The following is a 16333-nucleotide window of genomic DNA, read 5'->3' as shown; positions in this document are numbered from 1 at the left end:
GAACCTCATCCGACGACAGGCACCCATGCCAAACCTCTTTGCTTGCGAAGACATGTTGGGGCAAGCGAAATCGAATCGAAATCGAATTGAACCAGCCAGGGTCCCTGGTCTGATGGTACGTAAAAAGCACTATCCGACTCGTGGCCGATGCCAGCGCTGTCTCGACTGGCTTCCGTGCCGGTGGCACGTAAAATACACCAATCCGACCGTGGCCGTTGCTAGCCTCGCCTGGCACCTGTGCAGGTGGCACATAAAAAGCACCCACTACACTCACGGAGTGGTTGGCGTTAGGAAGGGCATCTAGCTGTAGAAACATTGCCAGATAAGACTGGAGCCTGGTGCAGCCTTCTGGCTTCCCAGATCCCCGGTCGAACCGTCCAACCCATGCTAGCATGGAGAACGGACGTTAAACGATGATGATGATATATATGTGCATATGCAACACTTGTATGAATGTATATCTATGTGTGTGTGTGTGTGTGTGTGTGTATATATATTTACTCTTTTGCTTATTTCAGTCATTTGACTGTGGCCATGCTGGAGGACCGCCTTTAGTCGAGCAAATCGACTCCAGGACTTATTCTTTGTAAGCCTTGTAATTATTCTATTGGGCTCTTTTGCTGAACCGCTAAGTTATAGGGATGTAAACACACCAGCATCAGTTGTCAAGCGATGTTGGTGGGGACAAACACATATGTATATACATACATACAACGGGCTTCTTTTCAGTTTCCCTCTACCAAATCCACTCACAAGGCTTTGGTCGGCCCAAGGCACCACGCAGTGGGACTGAACCCGGAACCATGTGGTTGGTAAGCAAGCTACTTACCACACAATCACTCCTGCGCCTATTGTTTAAAATATGTTTATATATTTTTATAATGTTTCTCTATGTTTAAAAACAATTTATATTTTTATAATTAAATATTATTTGGAATTATATAAAAGATATTAAAATATTTTGTGTTATTATAGAAATATAACCAATTTAATTCACATGATTTTTTTTCATGAACAAAATCTCATATGGACCCCACTTGAGATCCACTGCCATAAATAATTTAAGAGGAATGTTACAACTTTAGTTGTGTCCTTTTCACTGAAACTTCTCCTCAAGTTCTGATAGTGACTCAGCAATTAGAGCAAGGTCATCAGCATAGAGGAGCTCCCAGGGGATCCTGTCTTGAATTCCTCCATTATTGCTTGGAGGACTATGATAAATAGGAGGAGGCTGAGGACTGAACCTTGGTGGACCCCAACCTCTCTTAAAGTGAAATAATATCATTGTCTTGTCTTTCAGGTTCGAAAGAAAGCCAAACTGAGTAAATTAATTCCTCAGGTTCAATCTTCAATAAATGATTATGTACCAACTTCTCATATTGTGAGGCAGGACCACTTTCCTGAAACAGTTTCATTCCACAGGATACTGACATTTGAAGACCTTCTTCGGTATATCGATCAAATTCAAGTAAGAGCAGCTTTTTTTCCTTATTTTCCTTCCCATTTTGATTAAATAAACCTTATGTGAGAATCACTGATTTAGGTAATTAACAAATGTTTCTTAAAGATAACACAGTCAATAAATAATGTAAGACATGTATAATGTGTGGGGGTTATTTTATGCTGGATAACAAAGTCCTAAGATATGTGATCCCTATTCATAACTTCTGATGGATCATAAGCCAATTCTTTTCAGTTTGTGTAGGATAGTCGTATGGCTTACTTTAAATTTCTTGAGATCCCTAGCACTAGGGGCAGAATTTGCTGTGATAACATCATCCAACACTTGGGAATCAAAATATTCTGGACAGTCCTCATTTGGCTTATTATATAAGCTAAATTTCCACTTCAGAAACAGGAACACCATCGCCTGCCACTTCTTTGGTTCACTACATCATCTCCATAAGTGCTCTGAATGGATTTTACTGCTGCACTCGCATTGATGCCTTATGAAACTCAGACTGAAGCACGTCTATGTTCTTTGGTGGGACAAACAATGTGGGGTGAACATGGAGAAGAGTGAACAATATTCTTTTAGCCTGAAAGAAGAAAATATAAATTACTTGTTGTTTCATTCTGTGCTTGACAACAAGAGACAATACTTTAATAAATGTCATCTAAAATTTCATCTAGAAAATTGGATAAAACTTACATTCCAACCTGATACAATACCATTTTTGATGTCATAAAAGATGTAGTAGCATATTTGACACACCCTAATCTCAGTTATGAATATTCAGAAAAAGCGTGCATCAAGAACAAAATTAGCTTATGAGAGGCCCATATAGAACCTGGGGTCACTCTTTCAGAGATTTCTTTTGTTAAAAAAGCATGTCTTATTCACTGGGAAATACAGTGTTTATTTGTGTCCTGAGTTTATTTAAAGAATGCTGATCTAAAGCAATCTAATAATAATTACAGGTAAACTTTCATCAGATGTAAGTGGTATAACATGAGATCATTTGTTAGAGTTAAGAATTGCAATGTTTTGTAAAACAGCAAGTGACTCTTGGGCATTTTATAATTATCTTTTTTAATCTTTATTTGTAGCTACCAATTCAAATTGGTTCTGTGATTGATAATCCGTTGCTTCAGTACCTGATCACATACAACAAAAACCGACATGTAACAGGCCAGTTTAATTGGTGGCTCTACCACACTTGTTATGATGGTAAGTCTTTACAGGAATCTCTTTGAAGTCCTTTAACTGTCATCATCATCATTGTTTAACATCCGCTTTCCATGCTAACATAGTTTGGACGATTTGACTGAGGACTGGCGAACCAGATGGCTGCACCAGGCTCCAATCTAATCTGGTAGAGCTTCTACAGCTGGATGCCCTTCCTAACGCCAACCACTCCGAGGGTGTAGTGGGTGCTTTTACGTGCCACCGGCACGAGGGCCAGATAGGCAGTACTGGTAACGGCCACGCTCAAATGGTGCTTTTTACGTGCCACCTGCACAGGAGCCAGTCCAGTGGCACTGGCAACGACGTCGTTCGAATGTTTTTCACGTGGCACCAGCACAAGTTCCAGTAAGGCGAACTGGTAACGATCACGCTCGAATGGTCATTTTTACATGCCATCAGCACAGAAACCAGTTAGCTGCTCTGGCAACGACTGTAATTTTAAAAAAAACGACTTTTGTCTCATCTTTCATTTTTGTTCTTGTTTGCAGTGGTTTCTGTCTTTCGATTGTGGCCATTCTGGGTCATGTCCCTCAAGGATTTTAGACGTTCATTTTGACTAATTCTCAAGCCACTAAGTTAGGTGACAGACAGAGACGCAACAGAAACATCAGCATTGGGTTTAGACTGGTAAACATAAGCACATACACATTGACATATATAGGTGGCACGTAAAAAGCACCAACCAATCGTGGCCGTTCCCAGCCTCCCTTGGCACCTGTGCTGGTGGCATGTAAAAAGCACCACTACACTCACGGAGTGGTTGGCGTTAGGAAGGGCATCCAGCTGTAGAAACACTGCCAAATCAGACTGGAGCCTGGTGCAGCCTCCTGGCTTCCCAGACCCCGGTCGAACTGTCCAACCCTTGCTAGCATGGAAAACGGATGTTAAACGATGATGATGTATGTGTACATGCGTGTGCATGTATATGTGTGTCCATACTCAAATCCATACTCCTAATTCATGTGCACATTCTCATGTATATGTGCAAATTTTGTGGGATTTGTTTTGGTATGTGTGTGTATATGTGTGTATGCATGTATGATGCCACTATATTTTTTTTCTTTTTACTTTGTTTCTTTCTTATTTATCTATTTGCTTATTGAATGACCTAATTGTACAAACTTTTGAATTATCCACATGACATTTTGTAATTTCTTCTAGAACATTCCATAGGGAAATATTATATTTTATTTATCAGCAGCTATATAAGCACACAAACCTTCAACCTGTAGCTAGTTTGATAATGCCAATGCAAAAAACTTTCAGACCTTGAGTCATTCTGTTGCTTCTGCTAAATATTAATAAAATATATACTGCATGGCACCTTGAGCAAGTGTCTTCTACTGCAGCTTCAGGCCGACTAAAGCCTTGTGAATGGATTTGGTAGATGGAAACTGAAACAAGCCCTCGTATATATATATATATATATATATATATATATATATATATATATGTGTGTATGTATGTCTGTGTTTATGTATTTGTGTGTCTGTGTTTGTCCCCCAACAATCAACTGATGCTGGTGTGTTTACGCCCCTGTAACTTAGCAGTTCAGCCAAAGATACTGATAGAATAAGTACTAGACTTACAAAGAAGTCTTGGGGTTGATGTGTTCGACTAAAGATGGTGCTTCAGCATGGCCACAGTCAAATGACTAAAACAAGTAAAAGAGTGAAAGAATATACTCATGTTTTGAGTTATATTTTTCCTGTTTGCACCAACATACCTATATATATATATATATATATATATATATATATATATTATATATATATATATATACATGGTGCAGGAGTGGCTGCGTGATAAGTAGCTTGCTAACCAACCACATGGTTCCGGGTTCAGTCCCACTGCGTGGCATCTTGGGCAAGTGTCTTCTGCTATAGCCCCGGGCCGACCAATGCCTTGTGAGTGGATTTGGTAGACAGAAACTGAAAGAAACCTGTCGTATATATGTATATGTATATATATATATATATGTATGTGTTATATGTGTTTGTGTGTCTGTGTTTGTCCCCCTAGCATTGCTTGACAACTGATGCTGGTGTGTTTACGTCCCCGTTACTTAGCGGTTCGGCAAAAGAGACCGATAGAATAAGTACTGGGCTTACAAGAGAATAAGTCCCGGGGTCGATTTGCTCGACTAAAGACGGTGCTCCAGCATGGCCACAGTCAAATGACTGAAACATGTAAAAGAGTAAAAGAGTATGGCATTGTATTCTTGAGCAAAACACTTCATTTCACATTGCTCCGCAAGCATTTCCTCATCTGACATGTGGCATGTTGTGCACCTGTACAAGTATGTCGATTTGATGGAGGGAGTGAGCTAATATTCAGCACATACATTTATTTACTATAAACAAGTCGCCTGTGTGGTTCTACAGCTAGAAATGGCTGACTTCTCATGCGTCATCCAATGAAGGGAGGGCCCATAATGTATGTGCTTATTATTTTTAAGCAAGAACATTATTGACAGTGATTTCAAAGTTTAAGTCAGTTAAGCTATTATAAGACAGTCCAACAATGGCTTAACCGGCCAAAACTTCAAAGTCTCTGTCAACAGTATTCTTGTTTAAGAATTATGAATTTGTACTCTAGAGAAGTATAAAGTAACCCATCAAATTAATGTCAAATTGTTTTCATGATAAATGAACATAAACAACCATTAACATATGTATGTACATATATATATATATGTGTGTGTGTGTGTATATCTATATATATAAAACTAGTTGTGTGAGTGTCTGTCCCCTTCGATTTAGATTCCTAACTACTCCCACATTTTGCGATGCAGTTTAACCAAATTTGGGTATCTTATAATCGTGATTCATATCGAGCCCGTCTGGGTATTAGCGCGCGTCTACGATGAGTCTACGATTTAAAAAATAATTTAACATCATTTTTTATTCCATTTTAATGCATAATTTTTCGTGTGTCGATGACGGCGGAGTTGGCGTCCACGCTCACATCTGCACCTGTTTGCTTCTCCCCCTTCTTCCCTCCCTCGTGAAGCTGTGGGGAAGGGAGTGTAAGGAAATCAACGTCGTAAAGCGTTGTCAAGGAGACCAGCGTTCTTTTAGAACAACGACTTCATGGCTTGAAGACACCAAAACAGAAATGGCTAAGAAAGCCCGAATTGGCATCTATAAGGGAAGTAACTCTCTAAAAATGCTTATATAGTTATTTCGCTTACAAACCCGAGCAACACCGGGCGATACTGCTAGTATATATATATATTTGTGTACATACGTATGCCATCTTATCTCAGATTTTTATTCTTACTGAATCCAGTATGCTTTATTTTCTTCTGCAGCTTTTATAGAAAACAGTGTACCAAATTATGATTATCTGGAAGAGTTTCTGTCAAAGTTAGCAGGGTTCATGCGTCGTACTAAGGTACTTATTTTACCTTTTTTATTTTCTGTGATTTTGATAATTGTAAATTACTTTGTTTTTTGATGTTATTTCTCTTTTTTAGACAAAAATTAAAGTTCTCGATATTGTAGAATGTTATTATTATAGATATTGCTGCCATGCCGGGGCACCAACTTGAAGCATTCTGAATCAGATATATATTTGTTTTATCAGTCTACTTCTGAGCTGCTAAGTTACAGAAAGGACATAAACTAACCATCAGTTGCCAGGAGGTGGTGTGGGACAAACACAGACACAAAGGCACACATTCACAAACACACACACATACATATACGACATGCTTCTTTTCAGTGTCTGTCTACCAAATTCAATCACGAGGCTTTGGTCAGCTCAGAGTTATAGTAAAAGACACCTGTGCAAACTGCCATGCAGTTGGACTGAACCTGGAACCATGTTGTTGGGAAGTAAATTTCTTACCATACAGCCATACCTGCACCTATGATTGATGATCTTTTGTGTGGCAATCTCATATTAGGTTTCCTTTTTGAAGTCAGAATATTTAGTGGCTGACTTTTGATAAAGCTCACTTAATACCCATGTTAGAGAACTTCTCCAATATACTCTTTTACTTGTTTCAGTCATTTGACTGTGGCCATGCTGGAGCACCGCCTTTAGTCGAGCAAATCAACCCCAGGACTTATTCTTTGTAAGCCTATCAGTCTCTTTTGCTGAACCGCTAACTTACTGGGACATAAACACGCCAGCATCGGTTGTCAAGCCTTGTTTGGGAACCAACACAGACACAAACATATGCACACACACATATATATATATACATATATACGACGGGCTTCTTTCAGTTTCCATCTACCAAATCCACTCACAAGGCTTTGGTTGGCCCAAGCCTATAATAGCAGACACTTGCTCAAGGTGCTACGCAGTGGGACTGAACCCAGATCCATGTGGTTGGTAAGCAAGCTACTTACCACACAGCCACTCCAACGTAGAACAATGCTGAAGCTACATGTACAAACATCTTGGACCATACTCAAAGGAAATCAGTTAAAACTTATTGACGAAGTCCCATTCATCACCATAATTCAACCATGGACTCCCAGGCCATTCCTTTCCTACTTCTACCTTTACTACAACTGGGTTTGTTTTCTTTTTTGGTAAAAATTGAAGTGCTTCATATTCTAGTATATTGTTATTATAGAAATTGCTAAATATTATTTTCATCGAAGGGTTGCTTTGTTGGGAAAACCTAATCAGTAGTAGAAAAGTAATTAGGTCTTTTTTTCTTTGTTTTTAAAGAATTTTTCTGAACGAACAAACTCTTGGTCCCTTCCAGCCAGGCCAGCCCCACTGAAACATTTGTACCTCATTGTCTTGCAATTTATCTGCTGTGTTTCATCCCCTACACTCCACATTTGTTTCATCTTTCATTTCAAGAGCTGCAACTCTCTGGCAAAGCGTTTTTCTGCATGAATTATCTTGAGATATTAAGCCAATAGGTCATATTAGATAATATAGTCCTAGAAGTCCCTAAAAATTCAAAATGAGCAAGGATGGAATGTCTCTGATTATAGATTTTTTTTGACTGAGGCTGACCTAAAGTAAAACAACATCAATGAATTGTTGAGAGAAGAAAGAAGTGAATGAAGCTAAAACGTTGAATTCATTATCGTTTCCTTTTTAATGACTCTCATTACTTTCTTTCAAGATTATTATTTGAAAGATGGGGAGCAGCCCTTTTCTTTCCTTTGGACAAATTCTAAGTGTTAGGTGAGATTTATGTGGTCTTAGGGAAACATTGCTAAGTTCAGTCAGGGACTAACACAGAGTTACGTCCCTTTCAAAACTGTTATTGCTAACTTGCTTCACTTTCGTCATTGGATCCTTTGGGCGATAACTGATGAGGATTTGGTTGCCTTCTGTGTCTGTTTTCCGTTTGCTTATATATTATACTAGCAGTATCGCCCGGCGTTGCTCGGGTTTGTAAGGGAAATAACTATAAAGCATTTTTAGAGAGTTATAGCCAAAAAATAGCAAAAAAATTATAGTAAATTTTTTTAAATCGTTGACTCATCGTAGACATTTTTAGAGAGTTACTTCCCTTATATAATAGCAAAAAAATGCATTAAAATGGAAAAAAATGATGTTAAATTATTTTTAAAATCGTAGACTCATCGTAGACGCGCGCTAATACCCAGAAGGGCTCAATATGAATCACGACTATAAGATACCCGGTTTTGGTTAAACTGCACCGCAAAATGTGGGAGTAGTTAGGAATCTAAATCGCAGGAGACAGACACACAACTTCACTTTTATATATAAAGATTTGTGCAACAACTAAAACATTCGGTTGTGCAAATTGTTTGCACAGGAAACCTGCCCTGTGTGGCGGTTTTTGCCGTTTTTGTGGATCTGTTTCAGCTTTTTTAGCGATTTCTGTTTTGGCGACTTCAAGCCATGAAGTCGTCGTTCTAAAAGAACGCTGGTCTCCTTGACAACGCTTTACGACGTTGATTTCCTTACACTCCCTTCCCCACAGCTTCACGAGGGGGGGAGAAGCAACACGGGTGCAGGTGTGAGCATGGACGCCAACTCCGCCGCCATCGACACACGATAAAATTGGAAGAAATGGAAAAAAATGATGTTAAATTATTTTTAAATTGTAGACTCATCGTAGACGCGCGCTAATACCCAGACGGGCTCGATATGAATCACGACTATAAGATACCCGAATTTGGTTAAACTGCACCGCAAAATGTGGGAGTAGTTAGGAATCTAAATCGTAGGAGACAGACACTCACACAACTTCACTTTTATATATATAGATATTTTTCAACTTATATAATCAATGCGAAACATCATTTTGTAATACATGTTTGGTGAAAAACAGGTTTCTCATTTTTTTTCATGATTGGTTAATCTTTAATAAAAAGTGTTAAAAGAGGTTTATTTATAGAATTGTATGAATGAGCACTAGGTCAGTCCTGATTATACAAGCTCAAGATTCTTTTATTTTTTTATTTGTTTGTCATTTTGACTGCGGCCATGCTGGAGCACTGCCTTTAGTCGGACAAATCAACCCCAGGGCTTATGGAGAATGTGGATTTAGACTTTTTTTTTTGTTATTGCATTTTTCTTACAGAATTATTTTAGCATGATGGTAATGAATTAATTCATTTATATTTTATTTCTACCCCAATCAGGAAGGCACCCCAGCTATTGAATATTTTCTGTACCAGTTCCTTGATACTTGGGATGGATTTCATTTTAATCAGTCCATTTTTAAATTGATTCCACACATCCGAATACACAAGTTTTCAGGTAAGTATGGTTTTTAAAATATAGTTAATGATTTATGTTTTACTAATAATATATTTATTATATTTTGATTATCCTCAAAAAAAAGACAGAAATAGAGAATGACAAGATTGTTGACATGAAAGAGCTAATTCTGAACTCTGGAATGGAATAAAAAACGATAACTGCTTTTTGAATTCATGGTGATATGTAAATCACTTTGATTGAAATTAGATGAGAACTTTTTATTGGTGGTCTCCCTATAGCTTTCATTGTTAATGTTATTACGTCCGCCTTAGCAAAGGCAGAGGTATTGTTTTTCAGTTGTGTTTGTTTGTTTGTCTGTGGACAAGATATCTCAAGAACTGCTGGATGGATTCAGATGAAACTTTCAGGGATGTTTGGTCTCGTGACTGGCGCAAACTGATTAGATTATGAGATCAATCCTGTAACACACAAAGGTTCTGGATTATTTGTTATAGTTACTTTACATGAAGTATTACGATCTTACATTGACTTTCAAGTGTTTCTCTTACCTCCCTTAAAAGCACATTCGTGGTTTCCATGTAAGTTATGGCAGTGTTGCTGTTTCCATTTCTCTCAAGGTTGCACCGTTGCATGGCAGCATTCTAACGAGTAAAAGATAAAAGAAATATATGCTTATAAATTGTAAGTCTTAGAATAAAATAGAATGGTCACAATTAGAAATATCATCATCATCGTTTAACGTCCGCTTTCCATGCTAGCATGGGTTGGACGGTTAAACTGGGGTCTGGCAAGCCCGAAGGCTGCACCAGGCCAGTCAGATCTGGCAGTGTTTCTACAGCTGGATGCCCTTCCTAACGCCAACCACTCCGAGAGTGTAGTGGGTGATTTTATGTGCCACCGACACATAAATGAAATATTTGACTAGATTAACCACCACTATATTCAGATCATTTTGGTTGCTGTCAGAGATTTCATATTTCTTCAGTTTTATTCTCAACCATACATCTCACTTTGGTGTTTGTTTCCAAAGAAAATAGCAAAGCTGTAGTCAGCCTTGTTTCCATTGTAAGAAAGACATGGAACTTGCATCACTGTGACACTTTAACCACCTCAAGTTTTGATGAGTGATATCATTTTCTGCTGTGTTGTATCTATCATTTGTCATTTTCTGACAGTTATCCTCCAGAAGGTTTTCATCTTCCAATTCCTGTTGTCTGCCTGAACTAAGTTATCAAACTTTGAAACTCTGTAATATTTTTCTAAATTTTCCTGGGAATAAATGAATCCCAGATTCAGTGTGAAAATTTACATCAACACTCCAAGTTTGATGGTTTGGGGTTCAGTCCTCCCACTGCGTGGCACCTTGGGCAAGTGTCTTCTACTATAGCCTCAGGCCGACTAAAGCCTTGTGAGTGGATTTTGTAGACAGAAACTGAAAGAAGCCATCATATATATGTATATATATATATGCGTCTGTATTTGTCCCCACAACATCGCTTGACAACTGATGGTGGTGTGTTTATGTCCCCATAACTTAGTGGTTCAACAAAAGAGACCGATAGAATAAGTACTAGGCTCACAAAGAATAAGTCCTGGAGTCGATTTGCTCGACTAAAGGTGGTACTCCAGCATGACTGAAACAAGTAAAAGAGTTTCAACACTCCAAGTTTGAAAATTTTTACTTGATCTTAAAATTACCAAATCTTTGGCATCAACCGAAAAGATCCTTACATTCTGTGTGTTTTTAAACGCAATGACAACTTGTCTATTTTCTCAGCTGAAACTCTTGAAAGTTTTTACTTAGTTCTTGGTAATCGTTTTTATTTTTTTAAATCTTTTAGTGAGGCAGGAAGGGTGGTGCCCATGACCCTTTATAGGGTCTTTGATACTGGTGGTTGGGGGACGTAGGTGGTTAATCTTTCAGACTGGAGATTTGGCCTCAATGTTTGCATCTGAGTCGATTGTGTAGGCCATGGTGGGATTTGAACTCTGAATGCTAAGAGCTGAAACAATTATTGCAAGGTATCTCATCCAATACTTGTGCTTGTTGTGGCATTACCCTGGACTGAAATGAACCAGCTCCAACCAGCGAGTTCACCATGTCAGACAGTCAGCTGTAGTGAAGCTTGAACACTGTAGCTATGGTTGTCATTTGCTGTTGGGGTGTAGATTTCATGTTTATAGTTTCAGTGGGAACACAAGGCCACTTGTGGTCCCTAATCCCATGCATACGCACTTTGTGATGAGGTGATTCATTGTAGCTCATCTTGTATATTATCAACTATTGCAGAATATTAATTGGTGAAGTCACCATTGATTATTCGAGCAGGGATAGCCTGGGCTTGAATCAGATTTTTGGATCAGACGTGGCCTAGGTTTGCAGCTTTTACAAAAGCTACACCTGCAAACTTTTTAATTCAAGGAAGAAATTATCTAAAAATTTTATATTTTCAGTGATAAGTTATTGTAAATCTTTACTTTCTTACTGATATCTATCATTTTTTTGTCTTTTCTAATTTTCCTTTCAAATATCGTATTCAGAACTACATCAGATTCTGTTAGATCCCCTGAGGAAAATATTTTTCCGACGTGGAACTTATTTAAAGGTAAAATCAGAATATTGCATTACTCTTTTAATATTTCTCTTCTCTTCTTCATTCTGTTTCAATTGATATTTACTTTTTGCAAATGTGATAATCATTTCTTTTTATTTCAAGAGAATGCTCTGAAATGCTTGACCTCTGTATTTATCCTCTTCCTTCTTCTTCTTCATCTTCCTCAACATCTAGCTTCTGTGCTGGCACAGGTTGGTCAGTGTGACAGGGTTTGATGAGTCGATGGACTGACTCCTGCACCAATGTCCTTGGCCTGGTTGCCATGGCTGGCTGCTTATCCTAATATCAACCACTTTACATCTAGTTTCTATACTGGCACAGGTAGGATTGTTTCACAGGGTCTAATGTGTATGTGTCATAGACCAAGGGCCTCTTTGGTCTGATTGCTATCGTTGGTTGCCCTTCTTAGCTTCAACCACTTCACAGAAGTAGTGACAGGGTTGAGAAAAAGCAGTGGGCTATCCAATATCATAAGGGGCTAGTGTGGGCAGAAGATATGAGAGAAAAGGGTTTGGAAGGAAGCAATAGATTAATGGGGAGAGGAAACCTGGGTGAATCCTTGAAGGAAAGACCAGTGTAGGGGTTTCATGCAGGAAGGTGAGGAGGAGTGTCAAGGAGGCAGAGAAACTTTGGGGAAGAGGAGGCAGAGGGATATGGGATGAGGAGATTGTTATTAGTTTCTAAGATGCATCTTGCAAATGTTCAGTGATGTTTCTAGGGTCTCCACTGGGGTTTGGGTCTTCTAACATCAAACCCCACTCACCCAGTTGACCCAGCCAGGATTGATCAAGTCCCAACTTAGCATCCCAATAGCAGTAATCTCCCCTCTTCATCCCAAACCCACTCAGAGGCCTTCTCTGCAGTTTCTAACAATGCCGTTCATCAGAAAATACAGATATAAATAATACTTTCGACAGATACAATGAATGTACAAAGCATTGGCACATAAACATAAACTCATTCCTTTAGTTTACTAAATTGAGACTTACTGACACACAACAATATTAATCTTTTTTACTCTTTTACATGTTTCAGTCATTTGACTGTGGCCATGCTGGAGCACCGCTTTTAAATCTCTTTATAGTTCTTGTAAATGTCTATGACTAATCCTTGTTTTGTTTTATTCAGTGCCGGATTCTAATAACATTGACAGAACTAGTCACCAATTATATAAATAAATGGCACCATCTTCATTTGTTAAGGAAATCAAAGACCACCAAGAGTGCTATTGCAGTGGAATATGAGTATCTATTCCTTCTTTCTTTCTTTCTTTCTTTTTTTTTTTGTTCTCTGTTATCGGTGTTGAATGCTTTATTGTTAAACATTTTTATGCATTTGTGTGTGAATGAGTTAGTGGAGGATTGAGGGGAAAGACCCTACTGTCTTAGAAAAGAAACGGAAGGAAGGACATGTTGAGTGATGTAATCCTAGGTAAACTGTGTCTGATAGAAGAAAGAAAAAAAGACAGGATCGTAATTGCCAGAATGTATTTGATCATATGTCTACTTGAACTGGGGCTGAACAGTTTCTGGAGGAAACCCATCCAATTGTTAAGAGTAGCTGAACCAGTTCATAATTAGGCTCTTCATGAACAAATCATCGTTAGCTGCTTTACCTGTTCTGTCCCTCACAATGTTCTACATTGCAATCACATCCCACTGAGTCTATTTTGGGTTTACTTTAGTTGAAGTCTTTCAGCTATACTTGTGAGATTGTGTGATCAACCAGACTACTGGATGTTGTTATACACTGCTGGTCACAGTGCACTTTGCATTGTTTTAGCTGGATCAAATATTAATATATCTATTCCTACCAAATATATATATTTATATATATATATATATATATATATTCTTTTACTCTTTTATTTGTTTCAGTCATTTGACTGCAGCCATGCTGGAGCACCGCCTTTACTCAAAGAAATCGACACCAGGACTTATTCTTTGTAAACCTAGTACTTATTCTATCGGTCTGTCTTGCCGAACTGCTAAGTTACGGGGACGTAAACACACCAGCATCGGTTGTCTAGCGATGTTGGGGAACAGACACATACACACACATACATACATATATACATATATATATATACGACGGGCTTCTTTCAGTTTCCGTCTACCAAATCCACTCACAAGGCTTTGGTCAGCCCAAAGCTATAGTAGAAGACACTCGCCCAAAGTGCCACGCAGTGGGACTGAACCCAAAACCATGTGGTTGGTAAGCATGCTACTTACTACACAGCCACTCCTGCACTTGTAACGTAAATTCAGACAAAATGTCGCTAAGCATTTTATCTGACGTGCTAACAATTCTACCGGCTCAGAATATATATTATGACATCTGAACCTCAAGAATATGCCCTGACACTTGCCACCCTCTATATCTCTCTTTTCCTTTACTCAACCATCCTCTTTATATTCGGATCCCCCGCCTTTGTGAGTATGCCCGGCACTCTGCTACCATCTCTATCCTGCTTTCTCCCACATTCTCTCTCCTTCTCCTGCACTTCCCTCGGGTTGGGTAACCATGTATCTCCTTTGCAGCAGCACACCTGTTTCTGTTTTCATTTCTGATCTCTCTCTCTCTCTCCAGCCGGGTAACCTTGTACTTCCTCTACAGCAAGGCACCTCTTTCTGTACCTGTCTCACTATAACCTTTCATCATCTGACAGAAGATCACCTTCTCCAATTCCCTTTCCCCTCTCAAAAGTTTTTTTTTCTTGTCTTACAAGGTACTTGGTGACTCTGTTAGTGCAGGTGCCACTTAAAAAGCATCCAGCTCACACTGTAAAGTGATTAGCATTTGGAAGGACATCCAGCTGTAAAAACCCTGTCAAAACTGACCTTGCCTGTGCTTGTGCCACATAAAAAAGGACTAAGTCTACTCAGCTGAGTGGTTGGTGTTAGGAAGGGCATCCAGTTGTAAAAATCCTGCCAAAACAGTCACAGAAGTCTGGTGCAGGCTTCTGCCTGGCCGGCTCCTGTCAAACCTCCCACCTATGCCAGCATGGAAGGTGGACGTTAAACAAGAATGATGGTATGTGTACATCATCATCATCATCATTTAACGTCCGCTTTCCATGCTAGCATGGGTTGGACGGTTCAACTGGGGTCTGGGGAGCCCGAAAGCTGCACCAGTCCAGTCAGATCTGGCAGTGTTTCTACAGCTGGATGCCCTTCCTAACGCCAACCACTCCGAGAGTGTAGTGGGTGATTTTATGTGCCACCGACACAGGTGATATATATATATATATATATATATATATATAATATTTTAAAATAGTGTACATTTAAACACAAAAGAAAACTACCCTTTAACAGGTAATTTTTACATGCTAGAAATAGCAGCCAACATGGCCAAAATCACGATCTAATAGCAATTTTCGAAGTAAATGAAAAATAAAAACTTTTACCTTGTTATTTTTATTACCGGTTATACCATGGTTTCAAATTTCTTTGACCAATAAGATTATTTGCCATCCTTTGATAGGTAATTTAGCAAAACAATATTATCCACCATGTGCGTGTGGTAGGAGTTTGCTCCCCTGCTTGCAATGTATCAGATGCAGCTGTGCATTGTTAACCAGCTAGAGGAGATGTCCATGTTAAAGTGGCTACGAGCATTACTTTCTAGTACAACTACTATGACAATCTCTTAGATTTTAGAACTAGCTTTTTTGCTTAAATATATATATATATATAAATAAAACAAAGTGTCAGCATTAAGCAGTGTATAATTATGAGCAGAATTAGGGAAGTTGAAATATGTTTGTCACATATTTCAACTGCTAAAAGGCAGTTACTGTGGAGAAAATAAATCTCCCTTAGGCACATCCTGAAAAAAGTCAAACTTGAAACATCGATGTCTGGGATTCCTCATAGATGGCAACACTGAACAAACAGGGTGTTTTCACACCTTTACACCACAAGAGAGATTTATTTACCACAGTAACTGCAGGTGTATTTGCCATTTAACAGTTGAGGTGCCGACCATATTTCATCTTACTTAATTCTGCTCATGCTTACACACTACTTAGCACTGACACCTTGTTATTTACCTTGATTGAGCGATCTACTAGTGCAAATTAGTCTATGTGTTGACTGAATCTCTATATATATAACAGCAAAAATGTCTGTCTGTGTGTGTCCTTTATACAAATCCACAATTTTTCAGTTAGAGGGCTCGCATTTTCTATGGTCATTCAAAACCGTCCAAGGGTGGTCATGCACATCTTTACATTTCCTCAGTCACCCCACAAAGCCATTAAAAAAATCAATAGAAATGACTTTTTTGTGAATTTTCTATCCAAAACCCATTCAAAATGCCCGAAACTTGATACGCCAATTGAATGCCAGCT

At 38.7% G+C, this 16333-nt stretch overlaps 1 protein-coding gene across 2 annotated transcripts in view; it reads left to right on the top strand.

Moving 5' to 3' along the window:
- Window positions 1-13760, top strand: part of LOC115230207 (centromere protein I-like) — a 30762-nt gene extending 17002 nt beyond the window's left edge. Inside the window, exons 8-13 of one of the 2 annotated variants that reach the window (XM_036499550.1) lie at window positions 1301-1468; window positions 2551-2671; window positions 6003-6085; window positions 9283-9400; window positions 11906-11970; window positions 13108-13760. In XM_036499550.1, the coding sequence (XP_036355443.1) occupies window positions 1301-1468; window positions 2551-2671; window positions 6003-6085; window positions 9283-9400; window positions 11906-11970; window positions 13108-13344 (792 nt within the window). In that variant the 3' untranslated portion in view covers window positions 13345-13760. The remainder of the gene's footprint in view (window positions 1-1300; window positions 1469-2550; window positions 2672-6002; window positions 6086-9282; window positions 9401-11905; window positions 11971-13107) is intronic. The other variant, XM_029800411.2, reaches the window with a different exon arrangement.
- Window positions 13761-16333: the final 2573 nt, after the last annotated feature.

Source organism: Octopus sinensis, unplaced genomic scaffold (assembly GCF_006345805.1).
Source record: "Octopus sinensis unplaced genomic scaffold, ASM634580v1 Contig14909, whole genome shotgun sequence".
Taxonomy (NCBI): Eukaryota; Metazoa; Mollusca; class Cephalopoda; order Octopoda; family Octopodidae; genus Octopus; species Octopus sinensis.
The sequence above is the reverse complement of the archived record's forward strand: the minus strand, read 5'-3'. Positions and strand labels throughout refer to the sequence as shown.